Here is a 23,330-nt window from a genome sequence, read left to right as displayed (position 1 = left end):
GAATGGCCTTTGATGGGAGAGTTGATGTACTGTAGGGATGGGCTTCGATGGGAGAGTTGATGTACTGTAGGGATGGGCTTCGATGGGAGAGTTGATGTACTGTAGGGATGGGCTTCGATGGGAATGTTGGTGTACTGTAGGGATGGGCTTCGATGGGAATGTTGGTGTACTGTAGGGATGGGCTTCGATGGGAGTGTTGGTAAACTGTAGGGATGGGCTTTGATGGGAGAGTTGCTGTACTGTCGGGATGGGAGAGTTGATGTGCTGTAGGGATGGGCTTCGATGGGAGTGTTGGTATACTGTAGGAATGGGCTTTGATGGGAGAGTTGGTGCACTGCAGGGATGGGAGAGTTGATGTACTGTAGGGATGGGCTTTGATGGGAGAGTTGATATACTGTAGGGATGGGAGAGTTGGTGTACTGTAGGGATAGGCTTCGATGAGAAAATCAAAGTGGTAGAGGGATGAGTTTTGATGGGCCGAATGGCCTTTTGTCATTGTGACTTGTTATTTAAAATAATGATTGCTTGTGTCATGAGAAGATTTGCAAACTGAATGGTGTAATTGGCCTGTGACAGAATCTGTGTTTACTTTATGCTCTGTGTTATTTTACAGGTAGACTGGTGAACTAACAACCAAGACATCAGGAGCGCATCCCCTTGGAAATTGATGCCATCCCCTTTGAACTTGAGCTGAGAATGTGGTTCCTGTTCAGTCATTTTTTTGCATTGTCATTCATTTGCTGCTTGGCAGGTAAGTTGAGCGTTGGGCATGATACTGACGTGAAGGGTTTTCTGCTGCTCCCCTTGGCATGATTTCAGATGCAAAGCACTTCAAGGTCAGGACTGAATTTTCATGAAAGATTAATCTTTGCGCCTACAGCTTCCATTGATTGGCGACCGCGGCGTTCTTGAAGCATGATGATAGACGAATGACTGTGATTTTCGATGCCGATGAGCAACAAAAAGAAAAGGCATTGGGGCTTATGCAAAACCTAACCTTCATTTGTCTCTGTGTTTGAGCAGTTGAATTCCATGAGTTCCTGTCTACTTTGTGCCGAGTCTTCCATTTCACATTAAAAAATACTCTTACAAGAACTCGGTGCAATGTGGATGAAGGTAATGCTTTTATGAAGCCTGTTGGATTGATGTCTTGATGTCTGACTGACAACTTGAACGTCTATCCTGCTTATGGATGTAATTTAGTGTTTGCCAAGTACTTCCCTGAGGTAATGGGCCATTATAATTTTGTATAGACCAGTTCAAAAAATAGCTTGATTCCCTGGTGACCATGCAGCATAGTCCTTTGAAGAACATTGCAAAACAGAAAGATGGTAATTTATCCCTAACTGCTGTTGTGTGCTGGTGCAAAGTACACATCAATTATGGATGCAAAGATGCACCAAGCCCTATATGTCTTGCAAAGCTGTAACATTCAATTTGACAGGAGCTAAAACTAGGCTGATCACGGCAGAGCATCACCATCTGACAATTTGAAGGTTCTGCTAATCTGTTACTTAATTCCCAGCTGTCATCTGCAGGCCAGCATCTACTCACTGAAATGTGAACATGTTTAGCAAAACAAATCATGTGATCAGTCCTGAACGCCAAGCTTTTCCTTCACAGTGTGACTTCAGTGAAAGGTAGTTCTTGCTGGCGTTTTCTGAAAGTAAGTTTTGTTTCAAGGCAGAATAAAAAGCACAGAGTGAATGTAAGTTACAGTAAAGTGGATGTAATTTATTCTTAGCCAGTCTTCCAAACTGCATCAATAAACTTAATGACCAGTATTAGCCAATTGCATGGAGGAAAAAGAAAGTTGTGATAAAAAGCAATTAAACATGATTGTATCAGCACAAAAAATGTAAAACCTTGGGTGGACAACATATAGTTGGGGTTTTTGGTACCTGGTGTAAAATGTATGTTGGGTCCTGCTGAAAATTGCCACGATCCTACCACTGATCAAGATGCAGGAAATTCTTTAAAAATGCAGATGTATTCTGTATAAAAAATTTGTTAGCATTCTACAAAAATGGTGCAGTGGTTAATTAGAATACAGATAATTATTTTTACAGTTATAAAAATAATAACTATCAACTATAATCTCTTAACTGTAGAAATTCTTTAAATGAATGGAAACATTTATTGTAAATTGTACGTGTTGCAAGGATGTCTTGATGGTAAATGGGATGTAAACTCAGTGAAAAACAAAACCATGTTGGTTGGCATTGAAGTCTATCCAGAAGCCACTGATGTATTTGACAGATTTACTAAACACGTGTTGTCTTCTGGCTGACCATAACAACAGGCAGTGCGTTCTGGAAAGGCTGTTGGGCATTAAACGTTCAAGCACAATAAAGCCAAAGGACTGTCTGTTTTCACGCAAAGCGTTCCTCTTATTTCTAGAGTGTTCCTTTTTCTGTGTAAAATGACTATCATTTGTCATAGCTGCTTCGCCATTCCCACCTCTCCAAGAGAATGAACACGTCACTGACTGGAGCAGAGATGCTCTCCATGCAGCCAGCATTAAGCAGCAGCCCAGCCCGTTAGGTCGAGAAGCCTCGAAACGGATTTGCGTGCGGACAACCGTATTCCATGTGCTTTCCTGTTGAACAACTTCCAGTTGTAATTTCTCAAATAACTTCCCCTGAATGGAGGACCTGCCTTTGCTTGCTTGACTGGAATCTTTTAACATTGAATTTCCATTATAAACTCTCGTCAAGCTACAGAGACAAATAGGTGCCATGCTATGATTTTTTTGGTCGCCATATAACGCTGCGTGTGACACATTGAAAGATGACTGTAGGAGTAGGTGTGGATGAGTAGGCTGGAAATCACAACTGCTCAGGAAATTGCATTCTCAGAGATTGAAGTTGGATGTTTCAAGACTTTTAATACAAAGAAGAAAGCATGCAGCAGTTAATGAAAAGAGCAAGCTGACTAATGCTTGATGCATTTAAGATTTCAGCAGCAATTCTTCCAGGTCTTTAACATCAGCTAACATATATTAGTTTTTTTTAATGAAATATATCTTGCGTGTGTCAAAAATAGTCACCTCAAAATTACATAGCGATTTTGGATGCGCAGTGTATCACTATGTGTGCCTGTAATCCATAGGAGACTTTGGTCTTTTGGGTGCTTTCTTGACTTATAACCACATTAAACTGTTTTACTTTCATTTCTGCAGAAGGAGGAATATTTGTATATCAGTACGACATATGTGAGAACATGCAGACTTAATGTATTTGTCTTTACTGTAATGTGTTTGTAAAACTGCAGAAGGGCATTATACTTTAACTAGTAAGCTGATAACTGGTGATCTGCACAGTTAGTACAACGTATGTTATGACTAATATTTAAGGATTGAAGGATTTATTTAACTTGGAAAGTCCATGTGATAAACCTTTCCAGGACTATCTCATTTCTAGGGATCTTTGCAGACTCATTTGGAACAATCTAAATTTAGGTTGCACCTGGTCCTTACACCAAATGCATTTGCACAGGGACACAATGGCCCCATACATGTGCATTATGCCATTTTGTTCCTCAACACAAGAGTTCCCTTCCTTCCAATGGATGTCAGCAGTTGGAAGTGACCGTATGCTAATTCCTGTGCAAATACAGCAACTTCATGAAAATCATGGGGGGGTTAAGGGCGAGATGCCGTTTTCGCGAAGCTAATGGTGGAGCGGCGCAAATCATCCAGCAACTTGTGGCGATTCGCAATTTACAAGGTGTCTTTTCCTCACCACAAGTTGCTGGCTGATTTGCACATTAATAACGGCGTGCGTCGTTACTTTGTCAGGTTATCACGTTGCCACATGGGGGCCATAGCAATACTGCCCTGCGTTTTGGGTATGCAGGTTGTGTACTTGAGACAGGTGATCAGAAATGTGGAGCACATGCTTGAAATGATTGAAATGGTCTATGTACAATTTGTGGCGTGTATGGTACTAATATTGAAGATAGTGGTAAGTGGAGTTCCAGCTAACACGTAGCTCACTTGACATTGAGTTCCACTTTTGTGAAAGGACGGCTTCCCACCAAGGAGCGCAGTATCAATGCAAGAAATGCAAAAATATTTTATATCAGTGGAGGAGCTTGCATCAAGAGCCATGTTGAGCTGAGTAGATGTTACTATAGTTGTTAAAGCACTTAACAAGCCAGCAGTTGGCGATGTCAAATTTCAGGCTCAATCGTCAGGAGCAGTCTCCATTCTTAACACTCGCTGACAAGTGTAGCTACCTGCAGACTTTACTTGAGTAACAGCCTATTGTGGAGAAGAGCTAATCTGCATTTGTATGAAGACAGTGGGGATATGGTACCAAGTTATTGAACTGTTCAGTTTAATTGATAATTGCAAAAAGCACAACCTCACTTTACCAACTAAGCAATACTGCTTTAGGGAAATGAAAGGTAGTTCAGCGGCTCGGTCTTATTAACCTTGGCTTTCTGTAACGCTGTCCGCACGAGTAGAAACTTAATGCTGTTCAGTCATATCATGAACACAGTGAAGAAAAGGACTACTTTGGTGTTGAAAACAGCCTGGTTTATTTGGAGAAGGACAAGACAGTGCTACTTACAATCCATTTCATAAAGGACTCATCAATCTGACCAGAATATGAGATATTTGTGCTTCCTGCAGCTGTTCTCCTTTAAGGAAACCTATTGGAGCCATGCAGCATAAGGTAACTTAACGTGCAGGTTACCAGACGATAAATTTCCATGTGACTTGTTTGTAAACCAAAAACTAAAAGGCTTACAAGAGTTTTTGGAAAGATAATGTTCTTATTCACGTTCTGTGTCATTTGGCTGCTTTACCTTCTTGTTGTAGCAATCTCTTCATATCTACCACCTACTGTGTAACCAGTGGAAATTATGCATTTAGTCCTCAGTCGCTTGTTGTTTGTGATTCTTGGCACATTTTCTGCACAAATTGCCTGCATTGCTTACTTAGCAAGCTTTTACTGAGACAGTTGTTTGCTTGAAGTTATCACATGGCTGCTTGGGTACTACCTGGCAGGTCCACCAATTGTGTCTAAAATGAACTTCGGACAAAATTATTCAATTCTGTGTGACCAGACTGTGGAAGGACAGAATTTGACATCTGGAACGGTTGGCCTGAAGATCCAGTGGCTCAGGGTAGAGGAGATCTTGCCATGTGCCTATTGGACCTCTCTTCACTGGGTATCTGGTGAAGTGAAGTTGCCTTTGGATAGAACACGCTCGTTCGGGCAAAAAGGTGATTTATTGCGGATATTGCCCACCTTTTTGTCTTGTGAGTGTAAAGGACAGAATATCCTGTTGTAAGAAATCAAACAATGCTGCATGATATTTCTTCTGTCTGTGGGTAATTAACAAGGGTCTGTGCCTCTTGCTGTTTAATTCTTCTGAAATCAACAACTTGCAATGCACAGAAGTTAGTGAGCAGTGCAGGAGCAGGAATTTGTGGGCGTATAATTCTGTTTGCTAGCTTGATAACTTCTTCACCTCCATGTGGTTCAATCATCAGTTTTGCTGTCTTAGCTGCCCTCAGCATAATAGTATGTTCTTTTGATGGCTGCAGTTAAGCACTTTGCCCACAGGTCCTATATGCCCATGAAAAGCTGGTGGCTTTCGATATGTGATTGTGGCTATCAATACAGCAGCTCTTCACCAATCAAGATTTAAATCTGTTGTTTTGGATCCACAAGCAACAGACACCAAGTCTCAAGTGAAACTCTGAACTGGTCTGAATCAGGCTAATCTGACAAATCTCTGAATTTGGGTCAGTTTCAGTTCAGATGTTTTTGAACATAAGAAATAGGAGCAGAAGTAGGCCATCCGGCCCATCGAGCCTGCTCCGCCATTCAACAAGATCATGGCTGATATTCTACCTCAACACCATTTTCCTGCACCATCCCCATATCCCTTGATGCCTTTAATATCTAGAAATCTATTGATCTCTGTTTTGAATGTACTCAATGACTGAGCCTCCACAGCCCTCTGGGGTAGAGAATTCCAAAGATTCACCACCCTCTGAGTGAAGAAGACGGAAGAAAAAAGAAGAGAAAACGAGTTCCTCAGTATGTGTGAATCGATTTTGTATTGTACATCATGGTAAATGTTGGCGGTTGGGAATACCAATCGACAATTAATTGTGCTGTGTGCTTTATTGACACAGTAGATATGAAGACTGGGTTGAGAGGGCACTGCTGTTGAGAGAACTTGTTGGAAAAAAATTGTCTCACATCGTTCACCTGAGAATGGGCAAGGAACACTGCGGAGGTAGTTGGTCTGATTCTATGCCTTCAGTGTTGGTAATCTTGTGATGGAGATGTCACACCATGCTATGTGTGTGTGTGTGAGGGGGAAGGGTTTCTACATCGTCATCAGTGGAGGTGGAAAAACATCTTTGGAAGCGACTCCGAAACTTTTTTCGACTTTGTGATCCTTCAACCTAATTCATGTGGAACGTAAGAGAAAAGGCCATTTAGGCCACTGAAGCTCACCCATCTAACATTCCAACTTTGCAACCTGACATCCACTTTCTGGTCGGGCTTGTGCTCCACAAAGAGCAAAATGTTTAGAGCGCCTTTAAGCTTTGTGTTTGTATAACGCTGACTCTTCCCCACATTTACCACTCCTTGTATGAAGAAGATCCTTCTGGCATCTGATCTAAACTTTCTTTTAATTTTTTTCACACTTCAACCCGGTCCCTACTTTATTAACCAGGACAGACATATTCAAGCCATTTAATATTTTATTTACTCCAATGACGTTCTCTTAACACCACCCCCCTAACTGGGTTAAGGCTCCCCAATCGTATCTGACAGGCTCGCATAGGGTAGGCATTCGATCTCTTGCGACGTGGTGATGTTTGCACTGAGTCACTCACAGTCTAATGCTGGTAGGTACACTGTTTCATGGTGTTTCTTTTTAAAATTCAGCACTCTACCCCCGAGCTTCCTGCAGCTGTCTTAATGTGAATTTACAATAAACAACCACTCTACACCAAGACCCAAATGAAGAACAATCCTCAGTGCTTGCACAGTTCACCGGCAGAAAACTGCTGCTTGAGTAAGTGATGGTGTTGATACAACCCCCGCCCCACCATCTTCATGAATTCATTGTTGCCTTTGCCTGACTGTGCTGCTCTTACTAGCAGTCCCAACTTTGCAGCATGATGGGGTAAACAAGATAGCCTCTGGCGTTTCTATAAACCCACCTGAGCAGTCGTTTGCATTGGCACTACCGGAGGCAACAGTGCCCTTGATACCAATGTAAAGAATACCACCATAGGAGTGGGCAGCCTTCGTGTCTGGCTGTCAGGGGGCTGGGTGGTGATGTGGTTTCTTCTTCTCTGACCAATGTGAACCACCCCCAGTCCCAGTGGGGAAGCTATGGCAGTTGGTGGCTAAGTCAAGAACTGGGACTTGAAAAGAATGTGCATGCTTGGTTTTCCACTGTTCTAGTGCTGCAGATTGTGCCCTGCAATAGTGATCAGGAAGACGCCAAAGCAACAGGAGTACAATTAGAGCGTGGGTTCTTGAAGTGCTTTCGCAACATAAAGACACCATTACCACATTTTGTCCAAAATCATATACACAGGCAGGAAAGGAGAAGTGAAATCCAGTGCAGCAAATCAGTGTGGGGTGTTGGCGGTGCGGAGCTTGGAGGTTGGCGGGGCGCAGGGTTTGGCGGTGTGGGGGTCGGCAGTGCCCGGTGTGGGGGTTGGCGGGGCATGGGGCTTGGCTGTCCCCAGTGTGGGGGTTGGCAGTGTGGGGGTTGGTGGGGCTTTTTGGGGTTAATGACAAATCAAATATTTGGAATGCAGAAAATTTCTACCTGAGCTTTTCTTGGGCAAATCCTGAGAAATCCTGTTCAAAGGGATTTCAGCTTTAAATCTCTTCATTTACATTTACATCTCTTCAAACCAGTAGAAATTTAAATCCATGTAAACACAAGGCCTCTGGTGTGTCTGATGCTTATTGCTGTTACAGTTACTTGAATCTTTCTACTTGGCTGTTCATTAACTTCTGTTAATATATTGAAGCAACTGATTCCACAAATATGACTTTATCTCATATATTTTTTATTTTAAATTGCAAATAAAGGAGTTTCTTTCTATTTTCTGTGAAGGTTGTAAGTAACAGCATTTAATCATGTTTGAATCACAACTTTAAAAATCAGGATTCAATCCAAAAATAGTATTTAATGCCATCCAACAGGAGCAAGAAAGTATTTTTGTATTTTTAGGTGGTATCTTCTATCTTGTGGCTGTGAAGCTCTTGGTAAAACCTCAGGTAATATTTGTTTTTCTCAGTTGTTCCCCTCGGATTCTAAAAACGCTGCCATTGCTGGGGTAGATCTCCCAGGTACTGGTACCCTTTAAATTCTAAATGAATTCTGGACCCTTATTTCCTTGTGTTCAAGGGCTCAATTCTGTGCTTGTCAGTTGTCCGATGAACAACGAACGACCCTCCTTGTTTGGTGGGAGGGTAGGTAAATGGAGTATCTTTTGGGTCAAGGTGGCTCCAAGGTGGCACACTTGACCGTGAACGTTTGGAACCAAATCAACCCTCTGGGGCAAACTCGGCCATGCGATAACCTGAACCAAACAGGTCCATGGTGCTCCAGGCGTTGTTAATGATTGAGCCATCCAACTCGCTAATAGGACCTGGAGGGGTTGATCTTCCAATTGGGGCAAGGTCCAGGATTCTTCTCCAAATAATGTGCGAGCAAGTAGGGTGGTCCTTGCTGGATAGGCAACATGAAATAGTTATGGTAGGGTGCATGGTTTTAGCTGGTTAAACTCTAGTGGTTTCGCTGTGCACCCTTGGGGGTCCCATGGCCTTGGCTCTTCCAATCTGAGCCGAAGCTCTCTGCGCTTGGGTAAATAGGTTGCGCCTGAACAGGGACAGTGTGCATTCCATATTGGACAAGCAGATTTCTCAGCAGTTCACTTTGGAGAATCTTAAACATGGTGATGGGTTTCTGCCTGTGTCAGACACTCAGATGACCAAAAGTTAATCTATGCACAGAGAATAAGCTCGACTTTCTCACCTCTGAGTCAGAAGGTTATGGGTTCAAATCCCACTCGGGAACTTGACACTCAATCGAGCATGACACTCGACTGGGGAGTGCTGTATTGTCAGAGGTGCTGTCTTCTGAATGAGAAATGGAGGTCCCACCTGCCAGTTCCTGTGATACAGGTAGCTAGTTATAGATTGTGTGACACTATTCTAAAAAGAGCATGGAGTTCCAGGCAACATTCCTCCCTCATCCACTGCCAAAAACAGATGAATTGGTTATTAACTGTTTTTTGTGGGATCTTGCTGTGTGCAAATTCGGAACATAGGAACAGGAGTAGGCCATTCAGCCCCTCGTGCCTGCTCCGCCATTTGATAAGATCATGGCTGATCTGTGATCTAACTCCATATACCTGCCTTTGGCCCATATCCCTTAATACCTTTGGTTGCCAAAAAGCTATCTATCTCAGATTTAAATTTAGCAATTGAGCTAGTATCAATCTGTGTAGAAATGTTTTCTAATCTCGCTCCTGAAAGGTCTGGCTCTAATTTTTAGACTATGCCCCTTACTCCTAAAATCCCCAACCAGCGGAAATAGTTTCTCTCTATCCACCCTATCTGTTCCCCTTAATATCTTATAAACTTCAATCAGATCACCCCTTAACCTTCTAAATTCGAGAGAATACAACCCCAATTTGTGTAATCTCGCCTCGTAACGTAACCCTTGAAGTCCGGGTATCATTCTAGTAAACGTACGCTGCACTCCCTCCAAGGCCAATATGTCCTTCCGAAGGTGCGGTGCCCAGAACTGCTCACAGTACTCTAGGTGCGGTCTAACCAGGGTTTTGTATAGCTGCAGCATAACTTCTGCCCCCTTGTACTCTAGTCCTCTAGATATAAAGGCCAGCATTCCATTTGCCAAGTTTGTCCAGAGAATAGCCCCTCCACTTCTTAAGTAATTCATTGCATGTAAGATGCTTTGGGATGAGCTGAGGGATGTGAATAGGAGCTATGTAAAGTCTTCTGTTTCCTTCCTACTACACATAAGCAGTGAAATACCAATCAATGTCATAGAATAGCTGGAAATGATTCCAAGGTTGTAACCTAGTAGAAAGGGCAAATTCATCTGAACTAGAGTTTAGATTGCTGCTTGAAAGACTTATGGAAAGATATTTTAAACAATGTACAAATCAATACTATGTCATGCCAAAGGTTCGCTTTCTCTCTCGCTCTTGTTCCTTCTCTCTGGTTTATTGGTGAGAGGTGTAGGTGGGGTTTGCTGGGAGGTATGGAGTGGTTGAGGGAGTGATTCAGCTGCAAGCTAGCTGTGGGGTGATGAGTGGTGGGTCGAGGGGCCACAGTGTAGTGACAGAAAGCAACACGACGAGGTTCATGCTCCCCCAATGCCACACATTGACCCCTTTTGTTCTGTCCTCTCCTCTTCCACACACACCCACTCACCTTGCGTCCTCCCACAGCCCTTCTCCCCACTACTTCATTACCGTCCCTCCCACTCTCTCGCCCTTACTGTCTTCTCCTTTTCCTCCCCTTCTCTGATCCTCTTCACCGATCCTCTTCCCCTTTTCTCCCTCCCTTCATTCCCCGTCTCCCACTGCCCTCAGCCCACTGCAGGTGCAGTGTGTGTGTACTGTAAGAACTGAACTGCCAGTTTCCCAGTTCAGTGGTAGGAAACCAGTGAAGGGGAGGCAGCAGGCCATGGCTGGGAGCAGGAAGGCGGCAGGCTCGTGTGAAAGTGGCAGTCAAGGCATCGGCAAGAGTGAATTGGGAGGGGGGAGAGTTTGAGGTGAGGATGGGGACGGCCAGAGCTCAAAGCAGTGTTGACGATGGGCAGGTGAGAGGCGAAGACAACCATTCAAGGCTTGAGGCAGCAAGAGCAGGAGGAGCCGAGAACCGGGGGAGGCTGGGTGCGGGGCGGGGGGGTTAGGGGGCAGGAAATGGCTGCATCATGGAGCTGAGGAAGAGAGGATAGAGATAGCCAACTATCTTTCGGAGGTAAGTACTGTATAATGTCAAGTATCTTGCCTCTAAAAACTAACTCTCAGGCGCAGGCGTGATGGAAGTGACCTTCCTGTAAGCATAGAAAGTATATGCTACTTAAAACCTTAATGCATTACATAAATAGATGCATATAGGTATAGATACAGTACTGTAGTATCTAAAATGTACATTTTTTTATATCTATGTCAATAGTATGAGAAACCTGACAAAATATTGTTTTTAAAATTAGCTTTAAGATATATACAGACAATACTTCATTGCTCCACCATATGATAACAGCCTTATTATACTCTTAGGTCATTCATGATGTGACAGTTTGTGGACATCACTATTGGTTTGTACCCTCCCCCAAACAACATCACAGCAGCGGCCAAGGTTCTCCTCAGCAGCGGCACTGAGTATTGTGAATTAATGGTTTTGAAAACTCCACCTCAGGATTGTAGATTGTCTACGTTTTGGAATGAAGTAAAGGCTGCAATTCGATCTTAGGGCTTGTGCTGACATTGGTAATAGGTTCAAACTCCATGCTCAGCATTTCCGTCATCCGTTTGATTTGCAGCCTTGTAACATTGTCCGCGCTGCTTCCCATTATTTCCAGCGGATCTTTCTCCTGTACGGTGATCTCTCACCCAGTGTTCTTCCATCACCATCCTGGTCTGAAGCTCTGGTTCTTGTGGCAAATGTGGACATGGCAAAACTGGGCAAGCCTGAACAGTGAAGCACCAACACAACACTCAAAATCTTTGCACAATCTAAAAAAGTAATTGTGGGGATGTATGGGTCGGGCACAGACCGACTGGATTTTATAAAACCATGAGGCCTCCGGATCAACTCAGTGGTAAAATCATCAACAACAACTTACACTTATACAGCTTTATGATATATAGAGATGGTATAGTCAGCAGCAGTTTGTTGTAAAATTATACCATGTGTCATGTAATACAGGAGCTATTGCCCACTGTTAGTTTGGACCGAACGTCCATTTCTCAGTCATTTTTGTCAATGTTACCAAGTCAAAGGGAATTGCTCTCAATGTCCAGTAGGGTAGATATAATGACGGTAAGTTCCTCCTGGATTTCTTCAAATCAAGTGTTCCAATAAATGACTTGGTAAAAGCTGTTTTGGTTTTCAGGTGTCAGGTGACCAGCGGCCTAGTTGTTAGATGGATCCACCTAATTTCCATGGAGACGGTCACCAGCTGTGCAGAGCTGCCCCTGCCAGTGGGCAGAAGTGCCCTTAAATAATTGAATAACTTGAAAGACAATACGTTAAGGGTCACAATTTCATCTTGAGTTGTTTCTTCTCATTCTTCCTCAGGATCTCAGAACCAAGGAATTCCTTTTCTCCCTCAGCCTTTCCTTCCTCCTGCAGCCTTTGAGCTTTTAAACCCAGGCTTGGCATCACCTGATCACGACCTTCTGATTCACCTTGTCGTCTCTCCTACTCTTTTCAGCCTTGAGAGTGTCCTGCACTGGGGACCATGGCCCTTCATTTTGGTTTTGTAATTTAAAAAAACTGGGATTTCTGTAGGCTAATTGGAAATTTAGCGAACAGTAAGTTTGCCAGTTCTTGGGAACTGTGAGTGTGTTTGTGTTCCAATTGATGATTTTTCTAGACTTAAAAATAGGGCCTTAGACCCAAGAGTTTGCTTGATGTACAACCATTGGTGAGCTGTGTGTCCCCAGAACATTGATTTGATTGACTGTGAAGTGTAGAGGTTGAGTGATAAGGCAGAGATGCCCAGATGTGACTTGAGAAGCTGCTGGTTCATTAAAAAAAAACACAAAGCAGACCTGCCAACTCTTGACGCTTGGAAGAAATGCCAATTGTTGGAATACTGGCAAAGGGCTTGACGAGCAGTGAAACAGTGACACACTGGGAGCATTTAAAGCCCCATGGAAAATCTTGCCTTTCTCTTCGGTGGTCTATATCTTTCCATACCAATGGCGTTGTCACTAGGGAACCCCAAAAAAAAGAAGCTTTCTGTTCAGGTTTGAAGGACAAAGTGTTCCTGCCAAAAAAATATCTTGAAGGCTCTGTGTTGTCCTGCAGGGGCGTGGAGTTCATGATGCATGTCACTATTGGAATTGCTTAGAATTAGTCCAGGATGTTCAGAATAGTGCCGCATTGTTTTTGACATTGCCGGCAGTGCTAGCAGAGGAGTGAGCGAGTGCGATGGGTTGGAGTAAGGAATATCGACCTCTTGATTTATCACCGTTTACTAATTGGAGTTTCTCTTTTGCAAGAAAATTAGATGGCACGTGGTCTGTAGTGCAGTTAGAAACTGTACTGAACGATGAGCTATCCGCATTAAAAAACAAAACAAAACGGCCTAGAAATTGGATCGTGCCCGAATCAGGATGTAATCCCGGTGTCAACGCACGCTGCACGCGCCTAATGAGGCCAGCGGCAGGATCATGGCAAATTGGTCCGCCTGCCTCATTTGTTTATTACCGGCGAGCTGCGAGCACCTGTCACGACCCCAGAGGCAGCTCGCCGGTAATGAGGAGGGGGAGAGAGAGGCAGCAAGATCCTCGGGAGAGTCCTCATGTGGTAGGCTATTGGAAGGGGAGTGCACGGTGGCCAGCGGCAACCTGCAGTTTGAATGTGGAGCATCCAGGGTCCTCCCAACTCCGCAATAGGGTGAGTCATTCACAATCGAATTTCACAAAGGGGGCCTCAAAGGTGTTAGGCCCCTGATTTACATATACAAAGGACCAAATGCCTGCTTCCGGGAGTGCTGTGGACTCATACGGAGGAGTCCTAACCGATATGCTGGGCGGAATGAGTGAGCGCACAGCATATTGGACCCTTAGGTGCCCATTTTACACCTGTAAAACGAGCGCAGCGTGATCCACTTTCTAGCCCATTAACTTTTTATTTCCACTAAATTATCAGCTCTCATTGTCCTGTCTGGGGATCCTCTGCAAATATCAACATGCCCTTTGGGAACCCCCACAAATACTGACACAATCTGAAAATGTTGGCATGTTCCTCATGGCTGGCTGCACCATCCCCTCTCCCTCCTCCCCTACACACACACAAATATTGAGATGCTCCTTGGAACGTTTTACAAATATTAATATTCTTCAATCTTGACAAACTACCAGGGATTCAATGTCTTAACTTTCGAAAGACAATGCCAGCTACCCAAAGGAAAAGAGAGCTAACATTGTAGAAAACATTTCACTTTTATTAGAATACAGTATGACCTGCGGTTGTGGGGGGGAGCTGTGCACAAAGTCCAGCATTTGGTGGATAAAGGAGCATTGATGGGTCTGGAGGTCTTGTCTCGACCTTCTTTCTCTATGTTTGAATGTTCACAAGTCAATAAATACAGGAAGATGCTGAAAAATATTGGATAGAGAATTCTGGAGATGCAGTTTCCCAGACAGATAGAAATCAGGAGTCCCCTTCGATCTTCTCTGGGGCCCTAGATTGAAAACCTATGAGCTGATAAAATGTTTCTTTCTAGAAACAACATCCAAAAAGTCTTATTTATATTGTTTAAATGAGATGATTAAGAGTCTTGGAATGTGTCATGCAGGATGATTAACACAACACCACCAAACTTTCGTGTGGCCATTGATTTCTTGAAGGCCTTGTGAAGTTTAAGTGATTGGATAGTATTTGCCGGATGATTTTTCCACGTCAGTGGCCCACATCTCCAATATTCAACAAAACCAGAATGGAGGCAGATTTCTAATAAAAACAGAAAATGCTGGAAGCACCCAGCAGGGCAGGCAGCATCTGTGAAGAGAGAAATAGAGTTAACATTCCGGGTCGATGACCTTTCATCAGAATCAAGGAATTTTTCCTTGTGTCTTCCCCCCTGCTCCTGAAGGATTGCTGCTGTGCATCAACATTAAGCAGACAGCTCTTCCTCAAACTGTTGCTTGCACCACAATCACTCGTAAAGCAGCTTAAATCGAAGAACGGTGAGGTGACGTACACATATAAACAATTTCCAATGGATACTTTCACACTTGTGACCAGGAGGCAAGGGTTGGTCATCCTGAGAATTTGTATTTGCAGAGACATTGCTGGAAGCATCCAAATCTGGTGAAGCTGTGTAAAGGGGTCTGATTGTTGGCAGTGTTGACAAGGTCTCCTGTGTGTGTGAACGTTGACTGCCATTGGAGTCTTAAAACCAACAGTAATTGGATATTTGATCAGAATCCTGCCCTTTTCCTGCAGTTTTGCAACTTCGGTGTTTGCGGTTTACTGGAAGAACTGCACACTTATTTTTATTATGGTATCTTGGTATTTTATACCCGAATTCATTATGAAGCAAGCTCCGTTACACTGCCAGTTTGTACCAGTGCAAAAGAGTTTCCACTTCTTGTAAACGTAAAACCAGGAATCTAACTGGGGTGTCAGCCTGACACTTTTGCTTGTGGAGTGAAAGCACTTCCAGTAGACAGTTTCACACCCTCTGGCTTCGTACCGGATGTGGTGCAGAAAGTGCCCAGGTGATCTATTGGACAGCCTGGACACTTTATAAACTTAAGGACACTTTATAAACTTAAGCAGAGTCTCTTCAATGTTGTGAGTTTGTGCTTTGAAAACATTAACAGTTTATCAGTGGCGGAGCACAAATGCACAAAGTTCTTTCCTGGCTGAGCACAGCACTAAAATCTAGCCGCAAGCAGACGTTTAGAATCCGAGCTTGGCGTCATCTGATCACTACTTCCTGATTCACTTCATTCTCATTCCTATCCTCTTCAACCTGCAGTGTAGGTCCTGGCTCCTTCCCAAGGTTTCTTTGTTTAAAAAAAATGTCTTCCGATATTAATTATTCAACACCCATTACTCTGTACACTGCACAGAATTCTGAAATCAATGAAGAAATACCACTAACAGTATAATTATAGATGTGGTATAGTTCATTTTATTCTATGCCAATGGGGTTGCAAGCCACAAGTAATGAGACATATCTGTGTGTTGGATAGTATTAACTTTGTGCTGCTCACATGGTTCCTTCAAGCATTTAGTCCCAGCCACACACATCTCACTTGGCTTGTCTTGCGCTCTTCCTACTTCAAGGTCACTCCAGCCCTGTCCATAGTTCACTGCCATGTCTCTCCTACATTAAAGGAGCGCTGTCTTCATGAAGGAAGTGTTGGTCGAACCTTTTGTCTGGGGAGGGAGAAGAGTCAGAAGAGCCATTTATGTTGGGAGGGTGTTCTGCACAAGCGAGACATTGATGAGGTTCGATGCTTCATTGAGTTGTGTGCTGGTAAACAAGTGCAAAAAGGTTTGCCAAACGGTGTATCGTGAAGAGAGCACCCCTTTTTATTAAGTCGAAATCCAGCAATTTAACTGTTTTGATTGTTGTTGTCAATTCAGGACAAATCAGACCGCTTGATCATCCACTACCTTGAACATCGACTCCCTTAACAGTGTATTGTGGCTGCAGTGTGTACCATCCACAGGATGCACTGCAGCAATTCGCCAAGGCTTCTTCAATAGCATCTCCCAAACCCAAGACCTCCACCACCTAGAAGGACAAGGGCAACAGGTGTAGGGAACACCATCTCTTCCAAGTTCTCCTCCAAGTCACACACCATCAGCTGTTGCTTCATCATCGTTGCGTCAAAATCCTGGAACTCCTACCTGACAGCATTGTGGTTCAAGTCTAAGGCCCACCACCACCTTCTGGGGCAACTTGGGATGGACAATAAATGTTGGCCTTGCCAGCGACGCCCATATCCCAAGAATTAATTTTTTTTAAATTCACAGTTGAATTTCTACAACCCCCAGTTAGTAATCACTGATAAGCAAAATCAAGAACCACAAATCGAACTGCCTTTCTGGAGCCACCTATTTCCACAGGTGTTAGTCTTTCTACTGATCTCGCTCACATCAAGACTTCATGGTTGCCAGACACCAAGAAATTGCAGCTTTTACTTTGATAGGCATTGATAAATTTAAAACTTACAGATCAATCTTTTTGAAAGGTTGCATCAATTTTCATGCTTTCATGGAGAAAAAAAAATGAGTGGACTCTTTCTTTCGCTTTCTCTTTTCCAAGTGACACAATTTTTAAAGGAATTCCAGGAGCAGAGTTGCTTCTCTCGAAGATGATCACTGCTGTCTCAGTGGGATGACCTTCAGTACCACAAATATGTCCAAACTTCCTGAAACAAAACCAGTCTGGATGGTAAAATATTGCAGTTGCTGAAAGTCTTAAAAAAGGCAGAAAATGCTGGAACAAGACAGGTCATAGTCGGCATCACTTAAAAGCCTGAAGGACGAGAGGAATATAGGAAGGGGGTAGGCCATTCAACCCCTTCAGCGTGCTCCGCCATAAAATTAGATCATGGCTAATCTGTACCTCAACTCTATTTACCCGCCTTAGCTTCATATCCTTTGATACCCGACAAAAATCTATCGATCTCAGCTTGAAAGCTTGAAAGGAGAGAATTCCAGATTTCTACTACCTTTGGTGTTGCGATGGCACTGGAGATCTTGCTCCACTCTGAGGGGGGACATGATATTGACAGCCTCCCCAGTTGCTTGGCAGAGATTCATTGATAATGGTGCAGTTTGATTCCAAGAGCTGTATCTCCCAGATGTGCCCATATATTAGGGACACAGGGTTGCTTCATAATTAACGGATTTTTGACAGGAATATTGTATCATTGATTTTTTTTTGTGTGATATTATTGTCCCAAAGTATCGACTTTTTGTGATGCCTGAACATAAAATATAAGATCCCCAGTGTAGCACGTAAGTAGAGAATAATGGATATGTGGGAGTGATTACAAGGCAGTGATATGATCAAGGGTTTCAGTGACACCATAAACCTCGAGAGCAAAGCTTGAGCTGCTTATAACCGTGCTGTCAACCCTAAAATGAGATTAATGCTTTGAAGTAACTCCAGGCTATCTATTTTGTTCTAATAGATATTCAGAACTTCAAAGGATGGTGCTGTCCAATATTGTGCCTGTATTTTCACAGAAAAGAGGACATGTTGCAGCTATCAGTGGCCAGTGGATTGTGTGGTCGATGTGTGATGGTTTGTACGTTGATGGTTCAGTGTTTGTGACCTGACAACTGGAGGTTCATCCAAAAATATCATAGACCAGCTTCCTAGGAGGCTAAGCATCCAGTAAAGATTAAAGCCTGTTTGTTGTTTGAGAAATGGAACTGAGTCCAAAAATAAAGGTGCATCTGTACATTTAAATCCCAGAGACACCGAGGCGTCAATGTAACTCTGTAGTCAGGTCCTGACACAAGACGCCACCCCCACCCCCCCCCCCCCCCCCCGATGGAGACTGTCTCATCATACCTTACTTTGAACCAGGTGGAGTTCTATCGCAGTTTGGTGCTCGGGGCGGGCGGGGGGGGTGCTGGAGGTGGGGTGTGGGGTAGTTCTGTCTGTTGGGTCTTCTGGGCGCTTTGTAAATTGAAGTTGAGATTCTTCAAATGTTTTGAGATTCTGAAAGCACACCTGCCCCCAAGGCAGTTAAAATTTCTCACTCGAAGAGCTCTCGCTGGCACGATGTGAGCGTGCATCTGCAGAGCTTTCTAGGCCACTAGCGCATATTCGCAACCAGGCAGTCTAAATGAAGTGTGACCGGCTGGAAGATGGTACTACAGCTACTGACCTGAGGTTTGGTACAACTGCAGCCTAAGTACTGAAGGTGCATGTTGGAAGAAAGAACCATTTTAAAGTATTCCTGGAAAAACTACCGTTAGCTGTTCAGAGCACACTTCTGAAGCAGTTGCTTCCTGTGTTATGGGGCAGGATTGCAGTGTTCTTACTGCTGCCAGGTTCAGTGCACTTTCTGAAATTTGCTGACATTAGCCAGTGGCACAGATGCACTGTCAGAATATATCCAACCTTACATTTTGTATTTGCATGCACAGACGGTTCATGTATATATATTAATTAGGAGAGTATTGCTAGGAAGAAATGCAAACTGATGTATGCATTGACAGCTAGATGAACATTTAGTGAGCAATGGGACTGAGTGATATAAGGAGAAGGACAGAATAAGGTATAAGGAGATGAAGAGAATTTTTTTTTAATGCAGCAAGTTGTTAGAATCTGGAATACACTGCCTGAAAGGGTGGTGGAAGCAGATTCAATAGTAACTTTCAAAAAGGAATTGGATATATACTTGAAAAGGAAAATTTTGCAGGACTACAGGGAAAGAGCGAGGGAGTGGGACTAATGGGGTAGCTCTTTCAAAGAGCAGGCATAGGCATGATAGGTCAAATGGCCTCTTTCTGAGCTATGTGATTGTATGATTCTAGAGTTAGATACTGATCTGAATTACTTGTGGCTTCATTTTAATCTCGTGCTAGATGTGGGAATGAGCACAGTAATAATATGGTCAGTGACACATCTGCAAACAGTTGGGGCCACTTTTTCATCTGCTGCACTACTCTGGGTGCAATGGGGCCGATGTGGATCCATGCAGGTAGAAGTGTTAGTCAGGTCAGTAGGATGGCGGATTGATGTTCGATTGTTATGGAGGTACATGCCCATTGAAGCCGCTTAATGGGCCCTGTGGGAAGGAAGGACTTTATTGTAATCTTGCCTCAGAAGACAGCTGTATAATCTTCCCATTTCATACTATTCTTTCAATCAGATCACTTTCAAGCTGCCTCGGTAGACTTTTGTGATAATGAACAAAGGTTGTTGACGACTGGATTTTTCTTGAACCTAATGTAAAATTCACGAACCCAGCGAGGGCAGGAACTCAACATAGCTGCAAGTGTGTTTGCCGATCTGCGTGTGTAGAGGGTGGTATAAAGTAACATGGGGGGGGTCTGAGTGTGCTGTGAAAAGAGGCGCCATTAAAAAGGGACGCCGTCTGTTCATGAAAGTCAGCTACGGAAAACCGTAGAAACACAGTGAGCCATAACTTGCGCTGAAATGAATCATTACATGATTTGCGCTTGACGTTATTTGGGATGAAAAGGACGCACAGCTCCACTGGCTGCTCTTCCTCATCCAAAAATAAAAGTTCGCCATTTATTTTTTTTTCCTGGCAGCTGTGCCCCTTTAAGTTGTTTTCACACTTGTCTTCAATATTACCAATGTAGATTCTTCATTTTGCACCCTTCAGTGCAATGAGAACAAATGTCACATTATGCGCTGGTCTCATTAAGCTTGCAGTAGAGCTCTGTGCTTTAATACTTTTGAATGTAGCTTGATCCTATGTGTGAAATCATCGTGTCAGCCTGTTGGGTCAAACTGAGCGAGCCATGTGGCCGGCGGAGATTGCGAGCACAGAGCATGCAATTGTTGTTTCAAGGAAGGAGGTGGTCGATGTGTGTGCGTGCGTGCTCGGTGTGACTAATGTAGGAAGTCTCGGGGGAATTGTGGACATGATGGGACCCCAGTGTTGGCGCCAGCTCTCTCACATCCTGACCTGCCCCCACTTCATTTAGTCGCTGAGTGCAAAAACAGGGAACTTTTCCATTTCCCACTCCTGGAACATTGATTCTCTTTTACTTTGATGTGCACTTTGAGAAATTCATAAGTATCGAGATGAAATCGAAATGAACATTGCAGCTTGGATGGAAAGCAATGAAAGCCATTTGATCAGAGGCGGTCATGCGATCAAATATAAGAAATAGGAGCAGGAGTAGGCTATATGGCCCCTCATGGCTGATCTTCCACCTCAACTCCACTTTATCTTATAAAAGATAAAACTGCACAACCTATCTCTGACTGAAACCACAAAGTCACAAGCTTAAGTACCAGACTTTCTCTCTGCCTCCACTTCTTATTATTTCAAAACACCTATTCATATATATATATATATATATATGTGTGTGTGTGTCTACATGTGTGTTTGTGTGTATATATGCACACTACTGTACAGTTGATTAAATCAGGTTTGATTAATACAACTGAACAGCCTGTACAATATCCCATTCTGACACCCCATAACATTATAAAGTAACATTACCATATCCCAGAACCGGGAAAGGGCAAAAATTGCAATTTGTTTTAAATATAATGGATTGATATTTACATATGAATATTTAATGTATGACCTTCCTTTGTTAAGGCATTATCCCACTTATTTCTCTGTTGAAATAGTGGACAAAGTAATTTCATTCAAATAATGTTAAACGAGGTCTGTATGTGAGTACAGCGTAATTTCGGCCCATAAGCCAATTAGGATAGAATATGAGCTTTTAAGGCAGTTTCACATTTCATCATCCCTTTTGAGGCACTTCTGTTGTGATCTGAAAATACATTATTAATTTCTTCCATCCAGAGATTACGTCGGGAGCTTTAGCATTAAGTCAATCAGAATTGCTGTTGGCTTTTCTTATTCAAATTAATAAGTATACTGGCTCCTACCAGTATACAGAAAGCCCTCCTTCAGTCGGGAAATGTGACTCCTGTACATTTACCACAGGAAGTGAAGCATGTGCCGTGTCATTCACGGGTCACTGTGGAGTTACCAAAACTAAGCAGTGTTGTCACCAAGGTTTCATTCGTGTGTACTGATGGCTGTGTGGAATTTTCATCCGATGTCCTCTTGAACAAAATACAGTAGTACAATTCTAGATTTTGCCTTACTAAAATTGATGTGAGTTTGGAGAGAGCTCTTTGCGTTAGATGACTCCAGGGTGGAGCTTTGGTGATTACAGGTCTGTCACTAATGGTGGGGGCATTTTAAGTAATTTAAGTAATGCTCTTCGGCTGAAGTGCAACCTTTTTTTTCCCTTCACATGTTGGTACTAGAACAATAAGCCTAGCAACAAAACTGGGTTTAAAAAACTCTCACAAATCTTGCAGAGGATGAAAAGTTGAAGGACAAATGATCAGAATGTCAGAGCAGAATTCCTAGGGAAGGGTTTTTAATATTTGAAATCACTGCAGCAAAAACATTACGAGTTGCACAGTATAAAACTTCACTTACCCGTGTCTGTGATGGGTACGTTCATATCTGAATGTGGCAAAAACTCTTCATTTTATCATTTTATTTATTGAAGAAATCTAAGATATGCTAATCTCAAACTTGAAGACATGAAAATCTTGAAATGGCTGCTGATGATAGCAGCAGATCAACGCTTAATGTTTTAGTATGATCTCCATCCGCTGTCGGAATGTGGCCGATAACCTGTTTGTTTTAACACTTCTGCTACAACAGTGAATGTCACGTAAACACGTTAACCTAGATTTTCTGAATGGCCTTAACCCATATTTGGTTAATGTCAATCGGAAAACCTTGGTTCATCTCTGAAATCCCTATCAGTAGTTCCTGGACTGTAGTATGCCTTTCACGGGGCTCTGAGGTAACCCTGGAAGGTTGGCTATGTACATTCTTAAGCGGTGTCTCGCGCTGCAAAGACGATTATTCACAGACCTGTAAATAAAGATGGCAGCTTGGGTTGTGCAGTACGATGACATTGTAATTTAACTACCTTCATTTCAAACTGTCAGGAATTTAACTAGAGCTGAAAAGAATATTTAGATTAATAACTGGTTGTCAAAGACACGGCTGAGATGTTATCCTCTTGAGTTTTGTTCTAAAATAGGGAAAAAAAAACAAAATGAAGTTCATCATTATCCAGAGGTTCAAAATCAAGTGGCAGATATTAATGCTTCATGGCAACACATTAGAGCTGATTCCAAGTGTCTCAGTGTCATTGGGTGATAAGCAAATGTTCGCGCTGTTCAGAAGTTTAATATAGATTTTCTGTCGTATTTCCTCGGCATCAGTATTAGAGTGATGCATGTTGACAGGAATTGGGTTTCATTATCTGCGGGAAGGTGGCAAACAAGGAGACGGAACTGTCACCGTGCCTGCTCAGCACACAGACTGCTGCCCGTTCTAGCTGGAGATGTTGGTCTTGCACAATTAAACAGCAGGTTTTCTCAGAACCTTGATTACGATTGCTTCACGTTCAAATCTCCTCCCGGCAAAACTGTCCTAATTGCGGCTTTATTTTGTACTTATGGCACTCGAGCAGCAGAGGGCAAAGTGGTGTCAAGTCGAGGTTGAAGTGGCCTCATCTCCATCTGTTGTGTTTTCTAGGAGTGGGGGGAGGGCAGGAAGACCTGGTCTCTGAAATTCCACCTTGTAAGACTCTTAATGGAGCAGGCCATCAAGTGTTGCGTCTGTGCGAAAAGTGGAAATGGGAGCGAAGGAGCTTTGGAAGACCAACTCAACTCAGAAGGAGTACTCTGGGGCCATGTTCTTATACCATCAAAAATTAAAATTAGATTTTGAGTGTTCAGAGCGTACAGTTCACATATTGATGGCAAATTGTCTTTGTTATTAGATAGCAATCTTCTAGATGTTAAAAAGCTAGACTAGATTTGTA

General features: G+C 43.1%; 1 protein-coding gene across 1 annotated transcript in view; it reads left to right on the top strand.

Annotated features, from left to right (window-relative positions):
• Window positions 1–622: 622 nt before the first annotated feature.
• cntn1b (contactin 1b) overlaps window positions 623–23,330 on the top strand; it is a 373,705-nt gene continuing 350,997 nt past the window's right edge. Inside the window, exon 1 of the mRNA XM_067999885.1 lies at window positions 623–751. Coding sequence (XP_067855986.1) covers window positions 697–751 — 55 coding nt within the window. The 5' untranslated portion in view covers window positions 623–696. The remainder of the gene's footprint in view (window positions 752–23,330) is intronic.

Source organism: Heptranchias perlo, chromosome 18 (genome assembly GCF_035084215.1).
Source record: "Heptranchias perlo isolate sHepPer1 chromosome 18, sHepPer1.hap1, whole genome shotgun sequence".
Lineage (NCBI taxonomy): Eukaryota > Metazoa > Chordata > Chondrichthyes > Hexanchiformes > Hexanchidae > Heptranchias > Heptranchias perlo.
Note: the sequence above shows the minus strand (reverse complement) of the source record. Positions and strands in the feature narration are given on the sequence as shown.